Genomic DNA, 24,012 nt, shown 5'->3' on the forward strand with positions numbered 1-24,012 from the left:
CTAGTGCAACACCAGGACATTTCTCAAAAAGATAGTGAAAAAAATTATGTACAAAGACAGAAAGTTCAAGAAGGCAGAAGACTCACAGAGCAGCCAGTCACAGGAAACTGTAAACCTGTAGAAGCTCTCCACCTCCTCTAGAGGGATCTTCACAAATCCTCCTCCTTCCACCATGGGCTGGAGGCAAACCTCACACTTGTCTTTTACCATCTCTCTCTCCTTCACCTGTTCACTATTAGCAGCTTTCTTTACCTCTGCCTCATTCACTACCTCTCTTTCTTTGTTTGCCTTTTCATTTCATGTTCCGCTTTCCCCTCCATCACTGACACTGACACTCTCTCTCTCTCTCTCTCTCTCTCTCTCTCTCTCGCTGCCTTTCTCTTCCGTGCTCTCTTCACACATGGACACACCCACACATACAGCAAAGGTGTGAGTGGTGAGACTCTCGTCCTTGCCCATTTGGAGCACAGGTAAGACGGTGGCTTAACCAAACTAGTGCCGCCTTTTCTACACGTGTGGTGTCACTGACAAAAAGGTTTTTTGTAATATGAATTCTTTTCATGGCTCTATGCTAGATTCAGCTAGAGAGACACTGAATGAATTTCAATTTTGATGCATCATTAGATTCAACTAGATTTTGCATACCAAACCACAATTATTCAGTCATTCATTAGTCTAGTCTGGCCATTGTAGATGTTTTCCTTTATCAAAGACAAAATGTTTCTTTTCTTTTTTTTTTTTTTTTGCTTTTGCTGTTCATTTTACAAAAAAAAAAAAAAAAAAATACACTTACTGTCTACTTTATTAGGAACACCCATACAACTGTACATTCATATGGCAGCAGAGCAATGCATAAAATCATGTAGATACAAGTCAAAAGCTGAAGTTAATGTTCATATCAAACATGTGAATGGGATAAAGTGTGATCTCAGTGACTTTGACTTTGGCATGGTTGCTGGCACCAGATGGGCTGTTTGAGTATTTCAGAAACTGCTGATCTCCTGGGATTTTCACATAGGAAAGCTACGATAACTCATACCAGTCTTTACAACCGTGGTGAACAGAAAAGCATTTCAGAATGCACAACATGTCGAACCTTGTGGCAGATGAGCTACAACAGCAAAGGTGCAAATGTATAAATTAATTCTCCTTACAAGGAGCAAGGAGTCACTGTCTGTGTGTTTATTTGATGCAGGAAACTTTTAAATACAAAAGTACAATGGACAAAAAGTTTGGCAGCATAGTAATGAAGCCACTTTTGTATACAAATAATATACACTACACAAATGAATTGAATTGATGACTATAATAAGTAAAGAATAAAACATGACAGACTATGTTATTATACTAAAGTAATGCATGCTGGGGGGTGTGATGCGGCAGGACGTGCTAGCAGAGTGCCACTTCCCCATCAACGATTATAGGTTTAACTTAAAAAAAAAAAAAAAAAAACATGTTTAACAATCTGTTTATTATTAGTCTTAGATTATGTTGAGTGTGTGCTGTACATGTCTGTGTGCATGAGCTGTTACAAAAGAAACAATAACATGAGAACGAGCGCATTAATATTAATCTATCATTCATGTTATAGCCGGAACTACTTTCCAAGCCGTGCTGTTACAATGCTCACCTTTTGACCAATCAGATTCGAGCATTCAACTGCGCTGTGGTATAAGTAAGGAATAACACATGACAGACCGTGCGGTTATATGAAAATAATCCACACCAGGGTGGTGTGATATGGCCAGACATTTTAGCGGTCAATGAAATGGTTAATTTAATCACTTATGTAATATTAATGATAAACAGTCGTACCCTCACCAGCATCTCTTTCTCTCTACTTCTTGCTTTTTTCCTCTCTTTTTCAAAAAATGCAACTTTTCATTTTCCAAGAAACTGAAAAGTGTCTACTGAAGACTTTGTACCATGAAAGTTACCATGAAACTCCTTCCACAAATGTAAAATAATCTCCTAGCACGAAATTTCACCACAATAACAATTCTATGTTTTTCTTTCCTAAACAACACTACACTTTAAAACCATATTATTATTCTTAGATTATGTGGAGGACCTGCCATACAAGAACCTGTGAATAAGCTGAAAAATAATGCACACCTTCTGACCAATCAGCTTTGAGAATTCAACCGTGCTGAGGTATAATAGGTTAATAAGGTAAATAGACCTCTTCTGCTACCAGCTGATTCATATTTAATCAGTCGGGTTTTACATACCTTTGCCTGAGATCTGGGTGTGTTTGTGCTGCTTTTTTCGAGGCTTGGAGTACAAACAAAAATCCATAGTGAGCCAGATCGGAATCAGTTGACCTGTGTGTGTGTATGTGTGTGTGTATGTGTGTCTGTGTGTGTGTGTGTGTGTGTGTGTGTGGGGCAACATACACCTTCAACTACCAAGTACAAAGATCAACTGTGTTATGTATCGTCATGTCCACCAGTCACACTTTGATCCTCACCTGCCTTTTTCTATCCTCTAGTTATTAATTAATAGCTGATTTCCATTAATAATAAACTACAGCTCAACTGAATGTCTGACTTTCCACAGTATGCGCATTATAATGTATAATCGTCACATAAAACTATGATTCCAAACAGGTTCATTATCATGGCATGTAATAACCCTCTCTACTAATACTGTATTGCTGCGTCCCAGGTCACCTACTATCCGTCCTAAATAGTATCTGAGATTAGAATTAGTGTGTTCCAAATCGTAGTATGTTGAAATGAGTATCTCAAAGGTTACCCGGATGGTCTACTGTTTCTGATAGATTTTCAAAGTGTGGATCCGTGGACACTTTTTCAGCTAATATTGCCCACAACTCCTTGCGTGAAGGAGGAGGAGTTTTGTGACTGTTTGCTTTGCTGAATTCAACCTGTAAACATGGCGGTCGAGCGTATCGGTGATGCGTCTTCAGTATTTAGGTGTAAGAACTTCGATGTTAAACACTAACCAAAGTTTTTTATTGTCACGTAAGATTAATGGTTGGATGTCGTGTAAAAAGAGACCATGTAGAGCCACTTTTCTCAGGAATAAGGTAGGATGCATTTTAGAGAGGTGTAAATGAAATGTGGAGAAATTAATCAAGGGAATGGTAAATTAAATTATATAGTATAAATTATATAAGGAATATTGAATGAAGAAAAGCTGAAATGCAACGAGGAGTTTACAGTGACAGTGCATGTTACTAGGCAACAACGTTCTCTTCCGTTACATGACGTGTTAGTGTGTCCCAGTACTTGCATACTCTTTTGCTACACACTCAAAAGTATGTACTTTTTCTTCGTAAAAAGAGGACATACTTTTAGTGCATAGTATAAATAGGCGATTTGGGACGCAGCGTATGTCTGTGTGTGACGCCATGATGCATTGATAGCTTTTACTTACAAAACAATCTGGCGAAATTAAAATAGTTGTATGAAAAGCTATCAGTTGTGTTGTGCGTGAGTGTTTAGCCTAGCTACTTATGGACTCAGTGGGGCTAAACACTGAGGCACAACACAACTGATAGTTGTTGTGTATATGAGATGTTAATTCAGTGAGAATCTCACATCAGCTTTTGTGTTGTGCTCAGTTGTGTTGTGCCTCAGTGTTTAGCCTATGAAAAAACTAACAAAGTTAGTTAACACAGCATTGACCTAACAACACCCTAACCGGACCCTAAAGCAACCAACCGGAATATAATAGTAACCACCTAGCAACACCTTACAACCAAGTGGGTTAGCACAGACGTGACCTAGCAAAATCCTTGCAACCAACTGCAATAGCATAGCAACCACATAGCAACATCCTAACAACCACCTAGAATATCATAGCAACCAGCTAGCAACACCCAAGCAACCATTTGGAAGATCATAGCAACCACCTAGCAACACCCAAGCAACCTGCTGGAATAGCATAGCAACCACCCAGCAACACCCTAGCAACCACCTGGGATAGTATAGCAACCACCCTAGCAACACTCTAGCAAAAAACTGGGTTAGCACTGTAATGACCTAGCAACACCCTAGCAACCAGCTGGGATAACATAGCCACCACCTAGCAACACCCTAGCAACCACCTGGGATAGCACAGCAACCACCTATCAACACTATAGCAACCACCTGTGATAGCAGAGCAACCACCTAGCAACACCCTAGCAACCACCTGTGATAGCAGAGCAACCACCTAGCAACACCCTAGCAACAAGTGGGAAAAATCTCTTTACTTGTTAAACAACATTGATAAGCCAAGTTTTGATTTCAGGTTTTCTTTTTCTCTTCTTTTCCTGAATCAATAAGGACACAAAAGGAAAATAAACGGCACCCAGAATACATCTGAATACATCATCTGCAATGGTTTAAAAGCTCCTGCTGAGCAGAATGCAACATAAGCAGCAGACTGATAGCTTTAAGATATGCATTTAGACAGTGAGGCAGTGAGAGCGTCTGTAAGATAAAGCACATCAGGACACAGGGGGAAGCCTGCACTGGTACAGTGAGAAATCTGCAACAATACGTTTCACTACAAGATGTACAAACAAAAGAGTATAAATGACTGAGTTGCTAATTCAGATGATCAATCATTATAGCACCAGATATTACACACACACACACACACACACACACACACACACACACACACACACACAGAATAAGAGATTTAGAGTTTTAACTCACTCAGGTGCAGAAAGGACATCTGCCCCCTACTGCTGTTAGTCCTGTTTAGTTGCTCAAACATGTCCCTTCAATCCTGTGTGTGTGTGTGTGTGTGTGTGTGTGTGAGACCATTCACTGTGTTAATAAATCTGCTTGTTCAGCTCCTCCTTGCAAACTCCCTGTGTGTGTGTGCGCTAGACCAATTACTGTTCTTTTGACAAGAAATGCACACTGTGGTGACCGCAGCACTTTTCGCTGTGTGTGTGTGTGTGTGTGTGTGTGTGTGTGTGTGTGTGTGTGTGTGTGTGTGTGTGTGCGTGACACACAGGAAGGTGTGTCACAGATTTTGAACAAACCCAAACACATGCTTGACCTCAACAAACAGCAAATCATTACAACAGGAAACCATCTCTCTCTCTCTCTGTCTCTCTCTCTCTCTCTCTCTCTCACACACACACACACACACACACACACACACACAATCACTGCAAAGAAACGATACTCCACGATACTTCCCAAGTGAAGGTTGGTCAGCATTTCCAGTGTACGTCCATCTCCTCCCCTCAATGACAAACTCACTTCCCCTGAGGAAACAGCTATTTCATCAGACTATCCCCACCAACACACACACACACACACACACACACACACACACTCTCTCTCTCTCTCTCTCTCACTGCATATCCTCATGCTCTGATATTCAAGCATGTTCACTCATTATGTCTTCATCCAGTAATCTCCATTCTCACACACATTTTAAAGATGAGCATCATTACTCAAGTCCTTCTTCAAGCAAAGACATTATTATTATTTGGGTGTCTTTACTTATGCTGTCTCATGAGAAGGTGGAAAAAGACATGCCTGGAGATATGTTAATGTCCAAAGGAACCATGTCATGGTTGTGCAACACAAATTACTGCCAGCAGTTCATTCAGCTTAATGACGCATCCTGCACAATCGCTTGATTAATCAGCAGAACAAAAACTGAAGCAACTGTCAATCACGGAGCCGGCATAAACATGCCATTCAGTCTGATATTAAAAAAAAAAAAAAGATCATATTGTAAAAAAAAATCACAAACAAACACTTACACACATTTTTATCAAAGGTAAGCAGGTTTGGCTGTTTATACACTTGTACTTTTATTTCTGGAACTGAGAGTTTGCACCTAGAGTTCGGTATTTTTAGTCTGGGGTTTAGTTTAAGCAAAATTAAGTTCATACTGCAATAAAATGATATCTTACACAGTGAAGATATCTTGAGTAAAGGAAAGGTTATCTATTATTTCTCATTATGAGATTATTAGATAACAAAATATAAGACCATTAAGCTTCATTCTAGAAATAAACACCTGAAATTTGCCAACAGACCATTTCAAGCATGAAATTATTAAAATATCTAGAAATAGGCTTAATAATCTTATATAATTTGCCTATCTATATTCAAGATATTTTTACTCATTTCAAGCTTGAAATGTTAGCAGATATTTTCACTTATTTCAAGCATTTATTTCTAGAAAGATGCAAAATGATCTACCAACAGATTAAGACAATATTAAGCTTAAAATTAGTAAAATATTACTTGTATTCAAGATATCTTTACTTGCTAGTATAGCATTTTTGCAGTGCATTATCAAGTAAAGAAGCATTAGTTAAATATATGCTAAATTAACTAAATAAACATTAGTTTGAACAATAAAGAGATGTACATGATTTTCAGTTTGCAGAGATTTCACGCACAGCAGAGGACACTTATTGAAGAGAAAATTGTCTAATTGTGGTTCAGGAGGGATTTGTATAAAAATAGAATGAGCCTGTAAACAATCCAGGCTACAGATTTGAACATTTGGGCCTTTTATAGCCCATTTTGTGTTAAGCAACAGACGTACAGCTTTTATTCAACTATTCATCAAAAAGCAAATGTTATATTTTAAGAGCTTTATTTATGAGTTAAACATGGATTAAATAAATCACTGGGTATTAATAATACAGTACACATTTCTGTGCGTCATCAGGGGGCAATGTATATATAAAAATAAATAAATAAAAATAATAATAATAAAAAGATTCCAGCTGGATGTTAAAAAAAAAAGAGTTTCATTTCCCCGAAACCTCATTAGACATATTGTGACACAATGACGTATTGTGTGTCATTAAAATGCTTGTTCCCTTTTACCATTCTGTCTCTCCTCACACACACACGCACACATATACATACACACACACACACACCCTCACCGTTACACTCCATCAGGGAGCTCTTGCGTGCGTACGGGCTGTAGCTGGTCCCCTGCAGCAGTGCGAGTGTCAGGCTATGCAGAAGCTGCGAGAGCCTCGTCACAATCCTCTGAGGAGCCTCCTGACTCTCGCGCAGCAGCTCCTGCAGAGACATCCGACCTCTGTTAGGAGCGCTTCAGCCCAAAGCCAAGTCAATGCAGCCTACACTGCTCCGTGTCAAGCTATTTCCAGTATAACAGAACCTCACTCAGCTTCTTCACCGAGAAAGAAACCGGAATGAGGCATCTTCACACTCTGGTTTGTTGAGACATACTCCCAGTTCTCACGCTCACACTCACTCTCACGCTCGCACTCTTTTTCTCTCGCTCTCTCCGTGCTTACAGAGAGGAGAGGACCTGAGGAGAGGAAGAAAGGGACGGCTGATTCGCCAGAACGTTTCAGCACAAATCCCCATCTGCTTGGATAATTATACGCGCTGGAGCAGCCAAGTAGGCAGCATACACACACAAGCACACGTAGCACTAATCTGAAGTGTTTCTCGCGCGCCACTTAGGGGACAAACAACCAAACTTTATAAACAAGGGGCCGGAGAAGGAAGTGTGTGCAGGACAAGAGTCAGATTCCTCTACTGTTAGAGTAGCAAATTACAACTCTGCATCCTATTGGCACTTTCAGCTCTCATGGTGGTCTTGCCTTATCACACAATGCATTCGCTAACTAAAACCGTGAGTCAGATAATATTTAAAGCAGGATGTAATTAAATGTAAGACGAAAATGTCTCTGCCTGTCAGATCAGCACATGCAGGTGACCTCAATGTCTATGCCAAAGAGAGAGAGATAAGCCAGCTTAAAGCAGAGTGCACCTGTAAAGCCTTTAGTCCACCCAACTCCCAACGCCACGACATTAACGTCAGTCTGATTTTACTTGACTCCGTATTGTATTTATCTGGCAACCAGAAAATTTCCATCTGAAAAATATTTTAAACTGGTTCATACAGTATATAGTTCTTACAAGCTTCACTGTAAATTATACATAGCTATATAGCTACACGAATCCTAATACCTGCTACACATCAACTAGGGACACATTCGGAACAAGATTTATTTATTGTATTAGATAAATGAAAGTACCCTGTATTAACTTAGGTAAATGCTAGCTACCATGTATTAGCCTTGTTAATGTTCCTAGCTAGTGTAGTTATGCTGTCATAGCTAGTCTTGCCGGAGTCCCTGCACACAAAGTATATTGTCCTTAACCATTAGAGGACAAAAGCTTACCTAACAATCTCTCCCTCTCTCTCCATCTCTCTCTCTCCCTCACTCTCTGTCGAGCTACACATGCTACTTCTGAGATGCCAGGGATCCTGACCCCTTCTGCTCCTCCTCTCTGCCTGACCCATCCTGATGCCCTTTCTGCTCCTCCTCTCTGCCTGACCCATCCTGATGCCCCTTCTGCTCCTCCTCGCTGCCTGACCCATCCTGATGCCCTACTTCTGCTCCTCCTCTCTGCCTGACCCATCCTGATGCCCTACTTCTGCTCCTCCTCTCTGCCTGACCCATCCTGATGCCCTACTTCTGCTCCTCCTCTCTGCCTGATCCATCCTGATGCCCCTTCTGCTCCTCCTCTCTGCCTGACCCATCCTGATGCCCCTTCTGCTCCTCCTCTCTGCCTGACCCATCCTGATGCCCCTTCTGCTCCTCCTCGCTGTCTGACCCATCCTGATGCCCCTTCTGCTCCTCCTCTCTGCCTGACCCATCCTGATGCCCTTTCTGCTCCTCCTCTCTGCCTGACCCATCCTGATGCCCCTTCTGCTCCTCCTCGCTGCCTGACCCATCCTGATGCCCTACTTCTGCTCCTCCTCTCTGCCTGATCCATCCTGATGCCCCTTCTGCTCCTCCTCTCTGCCTGACCCATCCTGATGCCCCTTCTGCTCCTCCTCACTGTCTGACCCATCCTGATGCCCCTTCTGCTCCTCCTCGCTGTCTGACCCATCCTGATGCCCCTTCTGCTCCTCCTCGCTGCCTGACCCATCCTGATGCCCCTTCTGCTCCTCCTCACTGCCTGACCCATCCTGATGCCCTACTTCTGCTCCTCCTCTCTGCCTGACCCATCCTGATGCCCCTTCTGCTCCTCCTCTCTGCCTGACCCATCCTGATGCCCTACTTCTGCTCCTCCTCTCTGCCTGATCCATCCTGATGCCCCTTCTGCTCCTCCTCTCTGCCTGACCCATCCTGATGCCCCTTCTGCTCCTCCTCGCTGCCTGACCCATCCTGATGCCCCTTCTGCTCCTCCTCTCTGCCTGACCCATCCTGATGCCCTACTTCTGCTCCTCCTCTCTGCCTGACCCATCCTGACGCCCTACTTCTGCTCCTCCTCTCTGCCTGATCCATCCTGATGCCCCTTCTGCTCCTCCTCTCTGCCTGACCCATCCTGATGCCCCTTCTGCTCCTCCTCGCTGCCTGACCCATCCTTATGCCCTACTTCTGCTCCTCCTCTCTGCCTGACCCATCCTGATGCCCTACTTCTGCTCCTCCTCTCTGCCTGACCCATCCTGATGCCCTACTTCTGCTCCTCCTCGCTGCCTGACCCATCCTGATGCCCTACTTCTGCTCCTCCTCTCTGCCTGACCCATCCTGATGCCCCTTCTGCTCCTCCTCTCTGCCTGACCCATCCTGATGCCCCTTCTGCTCCTCCTCGCTGCCTGACCCATCCTGACGCCCCTTCTGCTCCTCCTCGCTGCCTGACCCATCCTGACGCCCTACTTCTGCTCCTCCTTGCTGCCTGACCCATAAATATATTTACAATATATTTTTTTGTGAATCCATTTATTTCTGTAAAGCTGCTTTGTGACAATGTCCATTGTTAAAAGCGCTATACAAATAAAACTGAATTGAATTGAATTGTAACACTTGCTTATTTTCCTTTCTAGCTACCAAGATGTCCTCACGTAAGATATGGCTTCAGGTTAAGTCAGCTTTACCCAGTACTATTTTCATCCTGATTCTGTTGTCGCACATTTGTGCATTGAAATAATAATCATCATAATGTGACTGATTTTGTACAGACAGGTGACAAATTTAATTGGAAGAAAACACATAAAATGTCTTACTTATAAAACGTTAACAATTTTGGACCGAAGACTAAAAATAAGTACATTACACGAAAATTATATTGGGTTGGAATACAAAACTAGCACCACTCCTTCTAAGTTTAAAAAAAAAAAAAAAACACTTTCCATTAACCATTTCTCCCATCAGTATCTAATGACGCTAATGAGTGATGGAAACCATTAGGTTTTTTCCCAGCACAGACCACTTTCAGAAACAGTCAATATAATAATATCAAGGCTGTGTGTGTACAAATGGGATGTGTGAGAGCTCCCGACATATGAGCTGAGAAGAGTCTGACACCAAATTTAAAATCAGTCTATGGCCAGTTTCCTTATTGTGCTGGATTATGCTGTGGTGCTTTAATTCTGCTTTAATTCTGTACTGGTGACTCGCGTACTGTAAAGTTGTAAACTTCCCCAAAACAGTTTTCCTTTCTTCAGTGGATAATCTCACCACAATACTTTAGAGTTGTATCCAAAAAGTGCTGTTGTATCATGAAGATGGTCCTGTGCTCAGGTTCCCCTTTAGGGTTTGGTTCTTCTCTAGATTCTTCCTCATGTAGCCTCAGGGGAGTTGTTCCTTGCCGTTAATTCTAAATCTAAATCTGCATCCAGATTTAAGTAAATCTGCTTTGTGACTATGTTTCTTATCTATTAAAAGCACTACACATATAAATTTTAATTCAGTGAGTCTATAATCTTCATGAAATGTGCCTCAGGTATAATAAACCGTTTCTTCTAACTACATAGAGTCATGTATGTACATACGGATCTGTACATTAGTACATCTAAGACATCAGAGAGAGAGAGAGAGAGAGAGAGAGAGATATGGATTACTTAATTTGCAGAGTCTCTAACACACACATCACCATAAATCACTCATTAATTAGCGTGGAACAATTCCATCTTCAGTCTCAAGCTCTCATCCCTCACTTGTTCAAAAAGATAATGGGAAAAGCACAGCGCACAAAGACAGAGAGACTGAGATGGAGAATCTTGGCAGAATGTGGATACGGCACCCCCGAGCACATCATTCTTTTTCTCTCAAATCCTATAAACCACTCTGTGGCAGCGGAACTGAGTTGCTCACCCTCCTCACTCTCACACACACACACACACACACACACACACACACATACTGGTTTTTAAGTCTTACGAGGACTTTGCCGGCCAAACCAGTTGAAACGTGGTTTAAGGGGACCCACCTTTCCCTTTGTGCTACAGCAATGCCGTAAACATCAAAAAATGTGGTTTTTTTTTAGCAAGACAAATTTCACTTCAGATTTCTTCTACGCAAAATTAAACTCTTAAACACAAGACCTGACATTATGGTTGCATATAAGGACCGTCTGAGAAGCTCCCGCCTCCGACAGAATTGGTACTTATAAGGTCACACCGCTTTATCGGGACATCAGTTTAACAATACACAAAAAAAGACTTTACACTGTATTAGAAGGACAGGCATGTTTTATTGGTACTCGACTTAACACAAACACAAACATGACCACATGGTGATTTACCGGGTCACCTGTGACTTAACAGAACAAGTCCTTCTATACAACAATTACAGAACATTAAGCAACTCAGGTTAGGGATACTACAACTGAGCACTTAAAAAACATAACTGTTAACTGTTAACATAATTTTTAACTCTGTTAAATACAGTCCCCTCTGAAAAGCAAGTTCAATTATATTGTTTTTCCTATACCTAGACATCTGGGTTTAAGATCAAATGACGAATATAAAATGATAGCTCAGAATTTTAGCTTTTTTTCCTGATATTTACATATAGATTTTTTAAACATTTTATTTTCAAGTGATGAAGTATGTTGGAACATGTGACTGGTGTTTCTTGTTGCCCAGGTGTATCCTGTTAAATTGATAGTTTAAAGAATTAGTAGCTATGAACAGCTACTCTTGTTTTGAGCGATGTATATGGGATGTATGTATGCTGGCTTGATACAGTTATTGCAAGTAAGGGATATGAACCAAATATTAAGTGCTGTTTAATTTACTTTAAGAGAATTTGTGCCTATACCAAAAGGTGCCATGTTTTAATCTGTGTAACACAGATATAAAAATCAGGAAATGAAAGCTGAAATTCTAAACCATCATCTCATATTCATCTTTTGACCTCAAACCCAAACGTCTTCAGTGTATAGCAAAAACAGACTAATTGAGCTTGCTGTTCCGTTACTTTCAGAGGAACCTTTATGTAGCATCCCTTGCCCATTTTTCCTGCTTCTAACACATCAACACAGAGAACTGACTGTTATACCAATATATCCCAACCCTCAACAAATGCCATCGTAGAGAAATAATCAATGTTATTCACTTCACCTTTCACTGGTTGTTATGTCTGATTGGTGTATACAACACGTATCAAAAGAATCAATTAGATTGTGATGTTTAAAATTGTGAACCTTATAGCCAGCTTATTGCACATAAAACAGCAGGTGCTCTATGGGACATGGGCAAAGCATCTGTGTTTGAGACTAAACAAACAAGTATATAAATATGCACATCATACAACCATAAAGACTGGGAGATATGATGACATATACTTTTGTTTCAAATTAAAAATAGGTAAAACAAAAATGATAATTATGAGTTATATGACTAAAATAAAAGTCAAAACCACATATATAACTTGGAAAATACAACCAGAACATCCAGCTTTGGCTTCTTTTGGTGGGTGATCCTTCTGCATCCCTGTAAGAAGAGATTACCACATTATTCAGCACACAAACAGTGTGGACTGATCATGACCAAAACAATTGGGCATGTAACACATCAATATGTTAGAAAAACCTACCAATCTGCACTGGTGCACTCATAGACACATTCATATTCTCACTTTCAGTGCCATTCTCAGATTCACTTCCATCAGTTTAGCCAGGAGAACTAAATGAACACCACGGTAGGGTCAGGGTTTTGGGTTTGGCAGCCATGGCAGAGTCTACATTCCCACACCAGATATCTCCTGGGGTTTGGAAGCTTTTAAGTGCAATGAAAGAAGATGACGTTGCCTCTGTAGTACGCAATGACTTTTGTAATTTCTAATCCATCAGTAGTTTTTCTTATTTTCAGTACAAGAAATTACAGATGACTGAAGACACTCCTCAGCTTCATCCACTTTAGCTTTGCCCTCTGCCATTAATGATTCCTCAACATCTCCATGTAAATCACTTCCACCAGCTCCCTCTCTTACTTCCAACAGTTGCTGGCTTGCAGATGTTCCAGTGACTGTTGTTGGCAGCATTAAACTGTCTGATGCACTGCCTAAAACTGCAACTTTTGATGTTCTGTAGGTCTCAGACACTTGCTTACCCTGAACTTTGCTTGAAAGATTATCTGAGGTTTGTGTATAGCTCGCTTCACTGTCATAATCTACATCAGTCAACTGCTCCTCATAAAGTAAACCAACTTCTTCTCTGGCCTTAACACACACTTTGCCCTTGCTTGCACCTTCAGGATTCAACTTGGCAATCTGGGAATAAATAGCCTTTCGTTTCTCCATATTCAAGGGGCATTCTCCTTGTAACTCTACTGAACTCTCAGATTCACTGTCTGACTCTGACTGTGGCACATATTCTTCATCTAGTGATTCATCCTCACCAGTACTTACTCTCTAGTACCAGAAAACAAACGATCACTAGAAATTGCACTTGCAAATGACTAAAATTTATATAATGAATTATAAATGCACTCACCCATGATAGTGACTCATTCTTAATAAGTTTTACAAAGCAGGACTTGTGCCAAAAACAATTGCAGACTGCAAAAGAGAGAGAAGTAAATAAGTAAGAATGTAAGACTTCAATACACATAAAACTAAAAACACCACAACTGTTGCCTTAACTCAATATAAAAAGATGAAGCTTAGAATTTTATTAATAATTTTCAAACCTTATGAATTTATGAGACAAGGACCACTGTCTGGAAACAATGGGCCAATTGGACAAACCATACCAGTTATAAATTAACTGCCATCTTAAATACTGTAAAGTACATTACTGACCTTTGCATCTCAGACCAATCCATTTGAGTGATGCTACAGGTCCAACACATGCTGCACATTTGTTCATGCTCGAAACAGTTGTGAAGACCATTTCATGTTTACAATTCTGTGAATAGAATTAATAAAACTCATTTGACATCACAACCAAAAATATTTGTCTAAAAGTAACTCTAGTGGAGGAATAACATGGAAAGCAAAATCCATTTATTTGATGTTAGATGATGTGCACTTTGGGCATTTTCACAACTCAAATACAAATACAGACAAAAAGAGCATGCCTGTTAGAGGTTTTACTCTTGACTTTATATAACAAAAGCTGAGGTGACAAAATACTAACAAGTATCTGGATATTCTAGATACTGCATCAGCATTCTCTTTCACACGTCTTCATTTTAATTCTGGATGTGTTTAAGTATGAGGCAATGGTGACAAAAAAAGCAAAATGTATGTTTTTAAAACAAATCAAAAATGATCAAAATAACTGATAAATATAGGTTTTGATAGCAGAACATGTTGCTCACTAATGTGATATTCGACATAGTGTATGAATGGCTTTGGTCATTACACATACAGTAGATATTTGAAATTATGCAACATGAAATAAATTATACAAATAATGAAGGAAATTATTGATGATGTATTCCATAGAAATATCATAAGCCAGAAATAATGTCTATCCAGCAAACTTACTTTTTCTGTTTTCTCACTTGGTGCTATTGTATCTTTTTCCTCAGGCCCAGATTGCTCCTTCACAATGGTAATCTGAAATATTAGACAACAAAATGTTAAGGTTACAGATTAACCAGGCTAGGAGTATTTTCTGGCAAACACCAAACACCATTTTCATGAATTAAAATGTTACACCGAGTGGGTGGTGGGTACAAAAGTTAGTGTCACATTCAAGATCCAAAAGGGCAATACAATTTTTAAACCTATTTTGGTTCAAACATGCATTAGCTTTAACTAATGGTGTTTTCCATGCAAACTACACCATTAAATAGGCAACAGTAGTCTACAACAAATGTGCTATGCATCAGTTCCTTGACACTCACACTATACTATGTCCAGTTACATTTTCTGACATGTCTGACCTCCAACAGCTCTCTGCATGCATGTATCAGGCACACTTTACTCTCGCACTCGACTTTATGACTATTTGATATACAGGAAGTGTATCCAAAAAAAATTGAAGACATCAAAAAAACTCCATTCTCATTCCAAACATCAGACAGGCAGGGCAGCTATAGTGTCTTTCTAACCAGTTTAGTGACATTAGCAGGCAATGGCTATCCTTTTGGACATAATTAATCAGAAGATGATCTCAAAATTACCTTTTCTGTCTCCTTTCTTGGAACCTCAGACTCCATCTTGTCCTTTATAGTCGTCAGCACTGTTGTAACCTCAGTAATGGTTCCAGCTGTATTCTAAAAACAAAAATAACAAGAGATTTCTATGATGATAAACCAGCACCCAAGTCAGATCAATACACATTTACAGTGCACCACTCCCAGTGACTCTGAAGAGGCAGATAAATACCTAATAATGTATATGGTGTTCATGATATAGCTTCACAAAGTGAAGTCCCTCGAGACCATGTTTCTGTCAGACGCTTTACACACAGCTGCTGATGTGCATTTACTATCACATGTCTACAAGGTCCCATTAATACCCAGTGTACTGATAAACCACTGCTGTGCCACACACAAGCTGATGAACACAGAGTCATCATATAAATCAATACTGTCCTCATATACCATGTACTAGTCAAACACACTGACACACACTAATATTCCTCTGGTAGAGGATCCTTATAGCATAGTTCCTAAAGGTTCTCATTAGACACAGTGTTCTCATAAAACAGGTCTCAGCCATACACATCACATACACACACTAACTACATTCTTAATATAGTGCCTACAACTGCAGACACTTCTATCTCTGTGCTCAAGAAATGTTTCCAGTGCGAGGAGCAGCTCACAGACACACTTCACTATTACAGTGCACCAGTCCCAGTGACTTTAAACAGACAGTGTACTGTGATTAAAAACTCCCTCAAACTCCGCAAACTGCACAGAACAATTAGGGAGATAATTAATCAGATGATGATTTCTACAATTTACCTTTTCTGTCTCTCCTCCTGGAACATCAGTCTCCAACTTGTCCATCACAGACGTCAGCTCTGATGTAACCTCAGTGACGGCTCCAGCTATATTCTAAAAACAGACATCACAAAACATTTTTCTCATTTCACAATTGTTACACACACACACAGTATTCCCAAGAAGAATTTGGAATCAGCGATTTTCTGTAACAGTTGTGCTGGAAGTTTCCAACGAGTTTCAATCAACAAATTTTCAGTTCATCCACAGTAGCGCATCAGCTGTCTTCCATCACTGCATCTCTCAAATGCTCTATAGGGTTTAGGTCAGGGCTCTGGGAAGTGTTCATATGTGCACTGTATATACAGTATAGTAGGGAAGATCACTGTATAGATGGTATACTATTTATACCCATATAATGAACATCCATCAGTGACAATGATGCCCGTAAAAACAGTGCTGTAGCTGATTAACTCATAACTGCACCCCACACACTGTAACGTGTGTGTCACTGCTGTACTCACGGTAGACCACATATATACTCAGTGCTGCTCCTATAATGGTCCCCTACTACTGAGGGATGAGAATATAACACACTGCACATAGTAAAAGGAATGAACTCTAGTCAGTAACTATACATCTATTAAATGCCAATTTAAGATAATGTATGTGGTGTACATGATATAGCTTCACAAAGTGAAGTCCCTCGAGACCAGGTTTGTGTCAGATGCTTTACACACAGCTGCTGATGTGCATTTACTATCACATGTCTACAAGGTCCCTTTAATACCCAGTGTACTGATAAACCACTGCTGTGCCACACACAAGCTGATAGGGGGATCATTAATCAAAACATGATTTCTATAGTTTACCTTTTCTGTCTCTCCTCCCAGAACATCAGTCTCCAACTTGTCCATCACAGACGTCAGCTCTGATGTAACCTCAGTGACGGCTCCAGCTATATTCTAAAAACAGACATCATAAAACATTTATTATTAATAAAACCAAATTTTCAATACTTATTATTCAAGCTTGTAAATTGGGTATAGAATTGTATATGTAAAATCAACAGGTTTTAATTCATTATATATTTCTGTAAATGACCTGTTCTGTTTGGTTGATGGCTGCCTGGGTATCTTCGGTCACAGGGGTAAAGGGGTCTGCCTCAGAAACAGCCTACAGAACAGGTTAAAGAGCAAGACGAAAGGCATGTATTAAAACTGGAGCACTGCTTGGTTTCAGCAGACCATGTTAGCCATCTTCCAATTCTTTCACTGACTACAGGATACCTGGTGCTGTGACAGAGACTGATTGTCTTTCACCCTCCTGGCCTCACTCAATGCCATAGTGCTGTTTTCCTCTGGTGGCAGTTGGTGTTCTTCAGCTACAATCTGTGAAGATTTGTTAGGACAGTGTAAAATATTGGGAATATAATTAGATGATTGTAGCATGTAATGATTTGTAAGTTATGTTTGCACCGGCATGTTTAAGCGTGGCCCAATAACACTGAATAGTTCAATCTTCAATACCTTATTTCTCCAAGGCAACTCAGAATTGCCATAATCGTATGTGATTTCTTCTCCAGGGTCGATGCTCCTAGTCGCAAATAAACACAGATGAGGCTTTCCCTCTACAGTGATTATTTTCATTTTGCTGTTTGGGCTGATGTGGTCATCATTGACAAGTCTCCCAAGGGAACCATCTTCTCTGGAAGCATCGACACTGAAGCATGATATAAGACAACACATAACATCTTGTGGCTGCACAGAAGACCTTTTCAAAACTTTATGCATTAGCATGATCTTACAGAAAACATTATATGAAGAACAATGCAATGTTATACATACCATAAGAGTCTTCCATTGAAACGGAATTCATACATGAACGCTTTCATGGCATCGTGATATAACTTCTGTCGTCGTTCACATTCAGCTTTGTTTATGAGTTGTCCTCTGTACTCCAAAAGAAAATCTCCCTTATCAAAATGAACACAACTGAATACTCCACGTCCTGTATGAGAAAGCACAACACCTGTTAGTCCAGTGTTTATTCAAACCGAGCAGCACATCTGCAGTGTTCTCTAACATCCTGATGCTCCTAAATAAGAATAATAATTTTTTAAACAAAAAAAATAACAAAGAATGACATATTAAGACTTACCTATAAATGAATTTATATATTTCACATCAAATCCCTCCTTGTCTTTGGCAGCAGATGTGAAATATTCAGCCTCCTGTTTGGGATTGTCTCTCCTCCTCCTCCTCAGCTTCATCTCACACAGTCTGTACACCGGGCGCTGTGTGTCCATGCACAACTCATCCTTAGTACTTTAGTTCATTTAGTTTATACTTAAGTTTGAAGCCTTAAAACACTTTGGCCTGTATATAAGTTATTGTTATATAAATGTAAAGCAATGTAAATTTCCTGTGAGCCTACCGAGGGCTCCATCAGTGATGCTGAGGGATGTGCAGTTACTCTGCTGTGACGTCACCGCAGCACCAGCACACACAGCTGATAAACAAACCACACCACTCTCATTTATATACTATATATAAAAATATATAATAAACATATATATAATAAATATATATAGTTATTTAAAGGTGCGAACTAGCTTATTTACGAGGCGTGTAGAGACTGTCAGGGGTCAGAGAGAGTAAAACCCGCAGCTGCTGCATGATAAAATGTTAGTGTTAAATCGCGCGCCCCCGACGCGCGCCCCCGACACGCACTACAGCGGCGCGAGCTAACAGGAAGTGATGCAGCCAAACTAAGCAACTGCAGCTAACTAACAGTTAATAGAGTTCGCTCCGGGATTAATAAAATAACACCGAAATAAACACTTCTCCAGTCTCCATGCTGTTTGTTGTTTACCGGTTGTTGCTTGTGTTCAGCTAACGCAGGCCACTCGAAACCATTTGAGCTACAAACCATACACCCGCACTGTGTTCCGGAAGAGATGATTTAAAGATCAGCGATGTCGCACATTAGCATTAAATATCATTAGCAACGCTACCATGCTAATTTACCGATATTTCCCGTTTATATTAATTAAACCAAATTCACATAAACCATAACCTACACTTAAACTCATTCATTAAAAATACATTTGCCAAGTTTTTAAAGTAGAGAATTCTGTGATTATTATGGTAACTAGCAGGATTTTTAAGATATACTCATTAGACTAAACATGTACCCCATTCTCATGAGCATAATCATTTATTTTTTAATCTGAATATGTATAAACTAAAGTAAACGTGCATTTTGCAATATAATCATATAAAGTACATTTAATAAAGTGTATAAAGTTAATTCTCATACCTGTTTTTTAAAGATTGACGTATTATGAGTTCCGCATGATGACGCGCTGCACATAGAGAAACTCCGCCCACAAACCGAGACACGTGACATGAATGACATCGGCCGCAGCCAATCAGAGCGCGAATTAGGCGAGTCAGCGGTAGCCAATCAGAAGGCTCAAATTTTGTGTGAGTGTGTAAGTTGGTGCAATACCAAGACCAGACTAAAGGGGGCGCTATATTAAATTCCGAGTTAACACTGTGTAAAGTCAGTTTCAGGGGTATGTGGTGTAAGTGGACTTCGACCGAAACTTTGAATTTTAGCTTCTCTTACTTAGATATATATAGATATATTAGAGGAATTATGGGGACACTGTCCCTGTCCTCATAATTCCAAATGTCCCCGTAGTGTCGGTACGTAATCAGGTCAAAAGTCCTCATAAGCCACAAAAACCAACGCACACACACACACACACACACACTCCTTTTCCTCACATTCCCATACAACCAAGAGGGGGGAAAAAAGAAGCATCCCCTTTATAACTCTGTTACCGCAGCAACATGCATCCAAGCAACGGTGGGAGGTGTTAATGGAGTAAATAGCATAATGGAGTGAAACTACAATATTACAACAATGTACAGTAGTATCGCAATATCAAGATACTGCCAACTCAAGAGAGGTTCCTGTACTAACAATGCTGCATTCATCTACTGCTCATATCCACATAGACTGAAATGAGCCGCTTCCACATCCTTTTACTTTAACAACCCTTAGACAGAAAGCTAAACTAGAACTCAGGAAGGCACTGCCAATTTTTCAGCTGCGTTTATTTATAACGTGACAGCACCCACTGTGAAATTTCTACATTCCCGACTTCTCTGCATTTTAAAACAACTTCCCAAAAAAAGTATTCATGCATGGTATTTGAATTTATGTACAAGCCCACTTAAAATATGTTCTATGCAAATCTGAGACACAACTCACTGGCAAAGTTTCTACCAAATGATCTAAAAGCAGTGCTTCCTTAGAGGAGCAGTTTAGCTATTTACGCAAATTTTCCCTAACCCTGAATGCAGTTGATCAGTTAAGACATGTCTGTTTTCAGAAATACTGCTATTCTATCTGTATGATGTATTTCGCTTGAATCCACACAAGCAAGTTTAGGAGAGAATATGATGATATAGGTATGCAAAGCTAATGCTGCTAACAAGTAAGAGAAACGTATAGCCACCAGGTTACCATCATGTGCACTGCATGCAGTTGTGCATTTTGAGATGCTTTTCTGCTTGGATGTAAAGAGTGCTTATTTGAGTTACTATAGTCTTCCAGTCAGCTCGAACCAGTCTGGCTGTTCACCTCCAACCTCTATCATCAACAAGGTGCTTTTGCCTGCAGAAAACTGGATGGTTTTTTTGTTTTGTTCACTATTCTGTGTAAACTCTAGAGACATTTGTGCATGGAAAGCCCAGATGATTAGCAGTTTCTGAAATATGCAAACCAGCCCATCTGGCACTAACAACCATGCCACAATAAAAATCACTGCGATCACATTGTTTCCTCATTCTGATGCTTGTGAAAGCTCTTGATCTGGATCTGCATGATCTTCATTGAGCTGCTGTCGCATTATTGGCTAACTGGATAATTGCATGAATGAGCGGGTGAGGTGTACAGGTGTACAGGTTGCTGAGTGCATGTATACACTTCCACCTTCAAAACTTGCACAATGCTGCTATTTTTACTAGCTGGCTCTAATAGACTTGTAGCTTCAATACAAAACTAGCAAAGCAAATTTTTGGACAGGAACATGCCCTGATTTCTTGGTTAACTGACTACGTTCGTGGGACAAAGCGAGAAATTGCATAAATTTGGATTTAAGGGAATACCAGCTGTACTCTGTTGTACTTTTTTTTTTTTTTCAATGTAGCAGTACTGATGAAGTGGAAAATAAAGTGGAAAAAACCCACACTGAAACACAAGCTTGCAGCATAGTGTAACGTGTAGCCATGCAAATAATATCCTCATGCCCTACTTCCCCATATGTGCCACATTGTGCTGTCTTGTGAGTGTGTGTGTTGGGAGTATGACTGTGGTTGTGGTACATTGTTACCTCTGTGGTGACTCTGTGAAATAAACTCTCACATGAACTCACATGTCTCATGGGGATGTCAGGCTGGTGAGTGAGATGCTTATAGACAACGCTTGGATAAACAAGGACAAGGGCGTTAGCAAATATACATTATCATTCTACATGGTCTAAAATTCAAAAAAAGGCCTTGACATGAGCGCCATGCTGTTGTGTGTATATTAATTTCACCTTGATAGCATTTATTAACATCTGATTATGGAAATTAAGCAACGTATTAAAAGAGAGAAATGTAGGGTTATCCAAAGCTAAGTTAAATAGAAGAGGAAGTTGTAAGTACATAAATTTTGATTGATAATTACATAAGACAAGATCAATGACAAGACAAATCCCTAAATCAGAATTCATAACTGCAATATGGTGTTTCACCTCTAGAAATGTTCCAATCATAGTCACATATGAATCATTTATGAATCTGATTATGGGTGTTCTCCACATGTTTCAGTTCCTCTCACTTTTCTAAGATAATGTAAATGTAGCAAGAAATCTGTAAATGTCTAAAGTGGTCATGAGGCTGTAAACTAGGATTATTATGCTGCGTTCGAGGTGAAGTTGCAGCTTGTAATTCCCTGCATATTAGCCGTAAAAGCCACAGAAAAACACCCCCTCAGCATGAAATTTCAATTCCTCAACATGGGGTAGCCTTCTCAACTACCAGTTCCTTCCCCGTATATGGAGTGACGTCAGATCAACATGGCAGCACACACTGTGAACAGTGTAAAGTGCCTCTTCTCTACTTTTAAATGAGTTTATAGCAGTATTGGCTTTAGATCAATTAATATACAGACACAGTACATGGTTAAATCTATAAGACTAAACTAATCACTGTTTCGAGAAGGTAATCATCAACATTAGAGTCATCTCTAACTTTAGCCAGTTAGCTTGTTGCTAACACTACATGCTACTGACTGCAGACTAGCTTGCTGCTAACGCTACTCGCTATTGTCTTCTCTTGTTGCTGTACTGCAATTTCAGTCCAAAATGCGACTACTGTTTGAAGTTCACTATAGTAGAACAGTACCAGTAGCCACTCAGGCCTGCCATGAGTATAGCACATGCAGTTGGAGATTTATAAATCTGGGGTGTCATTTATCAACTGTATGTATGCATGGGTCTGCATTTCCAAATACAGTGGCAGAAAGGACAATAACGAGGGATTTTCACACAATCGCAGGTTTTCCAAAATATAACTGGGGCAAATGCAGCCATAAAATCGCACTTTACAGGGGTGCTGTTTACCATATATGGCAATTTGCGGGTGTTTCTTTATGTAAATATGTATGGCTGCGGACAAGCAGAGCAATTCAGAGCGTGTAGGATTTATCAGCGTCCACATGATAAGTGCCAGGTTCTAGTGTGCAACAGCTGCATTTACGAACGCTCTGATAACCGAGATCCCTGATTCATAAAATGGGAATACAATAAAATCACACTGTTGCATTTATATTCAATTACAAGAGAAGAACTCCATAGATTAAAGCATGCAATTACAACTAGAGGGTTTTAACAGAAACACCGCATTATTATAACTACTGATTACTGGGGTCAGTTGGAAGGCTCCAAGGAGCTGAGGGGGCGGAGCTAAAATAAAACTACAGGCTATTGCGACTACAGACTCCATACTACGGACATGATGTGGTGACCAACTTCATATTTGTTAGCATAACTAATAATTGTATTCTAAAGTTTGTAACTGATAGCTATGAAACATTAACAGATGCAAATTTATGAATCTGAATCTGAGCAGTGATTCAAAATGAGTCGTAAAATCTTAAAATGAGTCATAAAATGTCGTTGTTGCATTTATATACAGCCTTCGACATGAATATAAGTCCATAAGTTCAGACCCTTCATACAGTAAATTCATCAATGCTGACTGATGTTGTAACATTCTGATAGCATCACAGAGACACCACATACACACGATGATAAAACCTGTAATGGCTGGCCTTCCTCTGCACTTTTCACGTTAATTAGAATGGAAAAGTCGTAGGCTGGGATGATGGATTGGAAGAACCCTCTGTGTCTCTGAAGCATGAAGAGGAGAGACAGTTTCGAGCTCTATAATCAGAGACCGGAAACTCGAACTGTGAGAGGAACATAATCAGATTTCTGCGAATCCATCTTAGGTTGGTGTTTAAAATATGTTTTTGTAGCTCTAACTTAATTGTGAAAGCAACCAGGTATGCACATTTTCCTCTGAGAAATCTGCAGCAACAAAACACAATGCACAGAGGATACAAACGAGAGGATACAACAATAACTGCAGACACACAACACATTTCAAGCCAGCAAAATCATCTTTCCAACAAGAAGAGTGTGACCTTCGAGCAGCATATTTTTGGAAATAGCTGCCTTAGTGTGTTAAATGTAACTGAGGGTTTAAACACACGCTGACATGATGACCCACTTATTCCAGTGACTTAGCATTTAGAGAGGCTGCATTTGTCCTG

General features: G+C 40.0%; 2 protein-coding genes across 19 annotated transcripts in view; both read right to left on the minus strand.

Moving 5' to 3' along the window:
- Positions 1 to 24,012, minus strand: part of mcf2la (mcf.2 cell line derived transforming sequence-like a) — a 98,285-nt gene that overhangs the window by 68,273 nt on the left and 6,000 nt on the right. For 3 of the 14 annotated variants that reach the window (XM_053229881.1, XM_053229880.1, XM_034300215.2), the window contains exon 1: positions 2,232 to 2,377. The exons of 4 other annotated variants lie outside the window; for them this stretch is intronic. In XM_053229881.1, the coding sequence (XP_053085856.1) occupies positions 2,232 to 2,298 (67 nt within the window). In that variant the 5' untranslated portion in view covers positions 2,299 to 2,377. Of the gene's footprint in view, positions 1 to 86; positions 322 to 2,231; positions 2,378 to 4,670; positions 4,691 to 6,886; positions 7,346 to 24,012 lie in introns of those variants that run through there. 7 more of the 14 variants (XM_026931955.3, XM_026931949.3, XM_053229884.1 and 4 more) reach the window with 5 other exon arrangements.
- Positions 11,234 to 19,889, minus strand: LOC128317539 (inactive histone-lysine N-methyltransferase 2E-like). 5 transcript variants are annotated; one of them, XR_008301034.1, is made up of 14 exons: positions 19,438 to 19,889; positions 18,277 to 18,412; positions 17,964 to 18,126; positions 17,646 to 17,838; positions 17,406 to 17,507; positions 17,221 to 17,292; positions 16,989 to 17,081; positions 16,138 to 16,230; positions 15,349 to 15,441; positions 14,708 to 14,779; positions 14,018 to 14,123; positions 13,710 to 13,774; positions 12,812 to 12,993; positions 11,239 to 12,708 (listed from the first exon to the last, which is right to left on the minus strand). XR_008301034.1 is itself a non-coding variant. In XM_053229889.1 (13 exons), the coding sequence occupies exons 2-13, from the start codon at positions 18,562 to 18,564 to the stop codon at positions 13,611 to 13,613; spliced, it is 1,299 nt and encodes a 432-aa protein (XP_053085864.1). In that variant the 5' UTR covers positions 18,565 to 18,627; positions 19,438 to 19,516; the 3' UTR covers positions 11,235 to 13,610. The 5 variants fall into 5 exon arrangements, 4 of the variants coding, with proteins under 4 accessions (XP_053085861.1, XP_053085864.1, XP_053085862.1 ...); XM_053229889.1 differs by adding an exon at positions 18,553 to 18,627 and having other exon boundaries at positions 11,235 to 13,774; positions 19,438 to 19,516; XM_053229887.1 differs by having other exon boundaries at positions 11,239 to 12,993.

This window comes from Pangasianodon hypophthalmus, chromosome 26, assembly GCF_027358585.1.
Source record: "Pangasianodon hypophthalmus isolate fPanHyp1 chromosome 26, fPanHyp1.pri, whole genome shotgun sequence".
Classification (NCBI taxonomy): Eukaryota; Metazoa; Chordata; class Actinopteri; order Siluriformes; family Pangasiidae; genus Pangasianodon; species Pangasianodon hypophthalmus.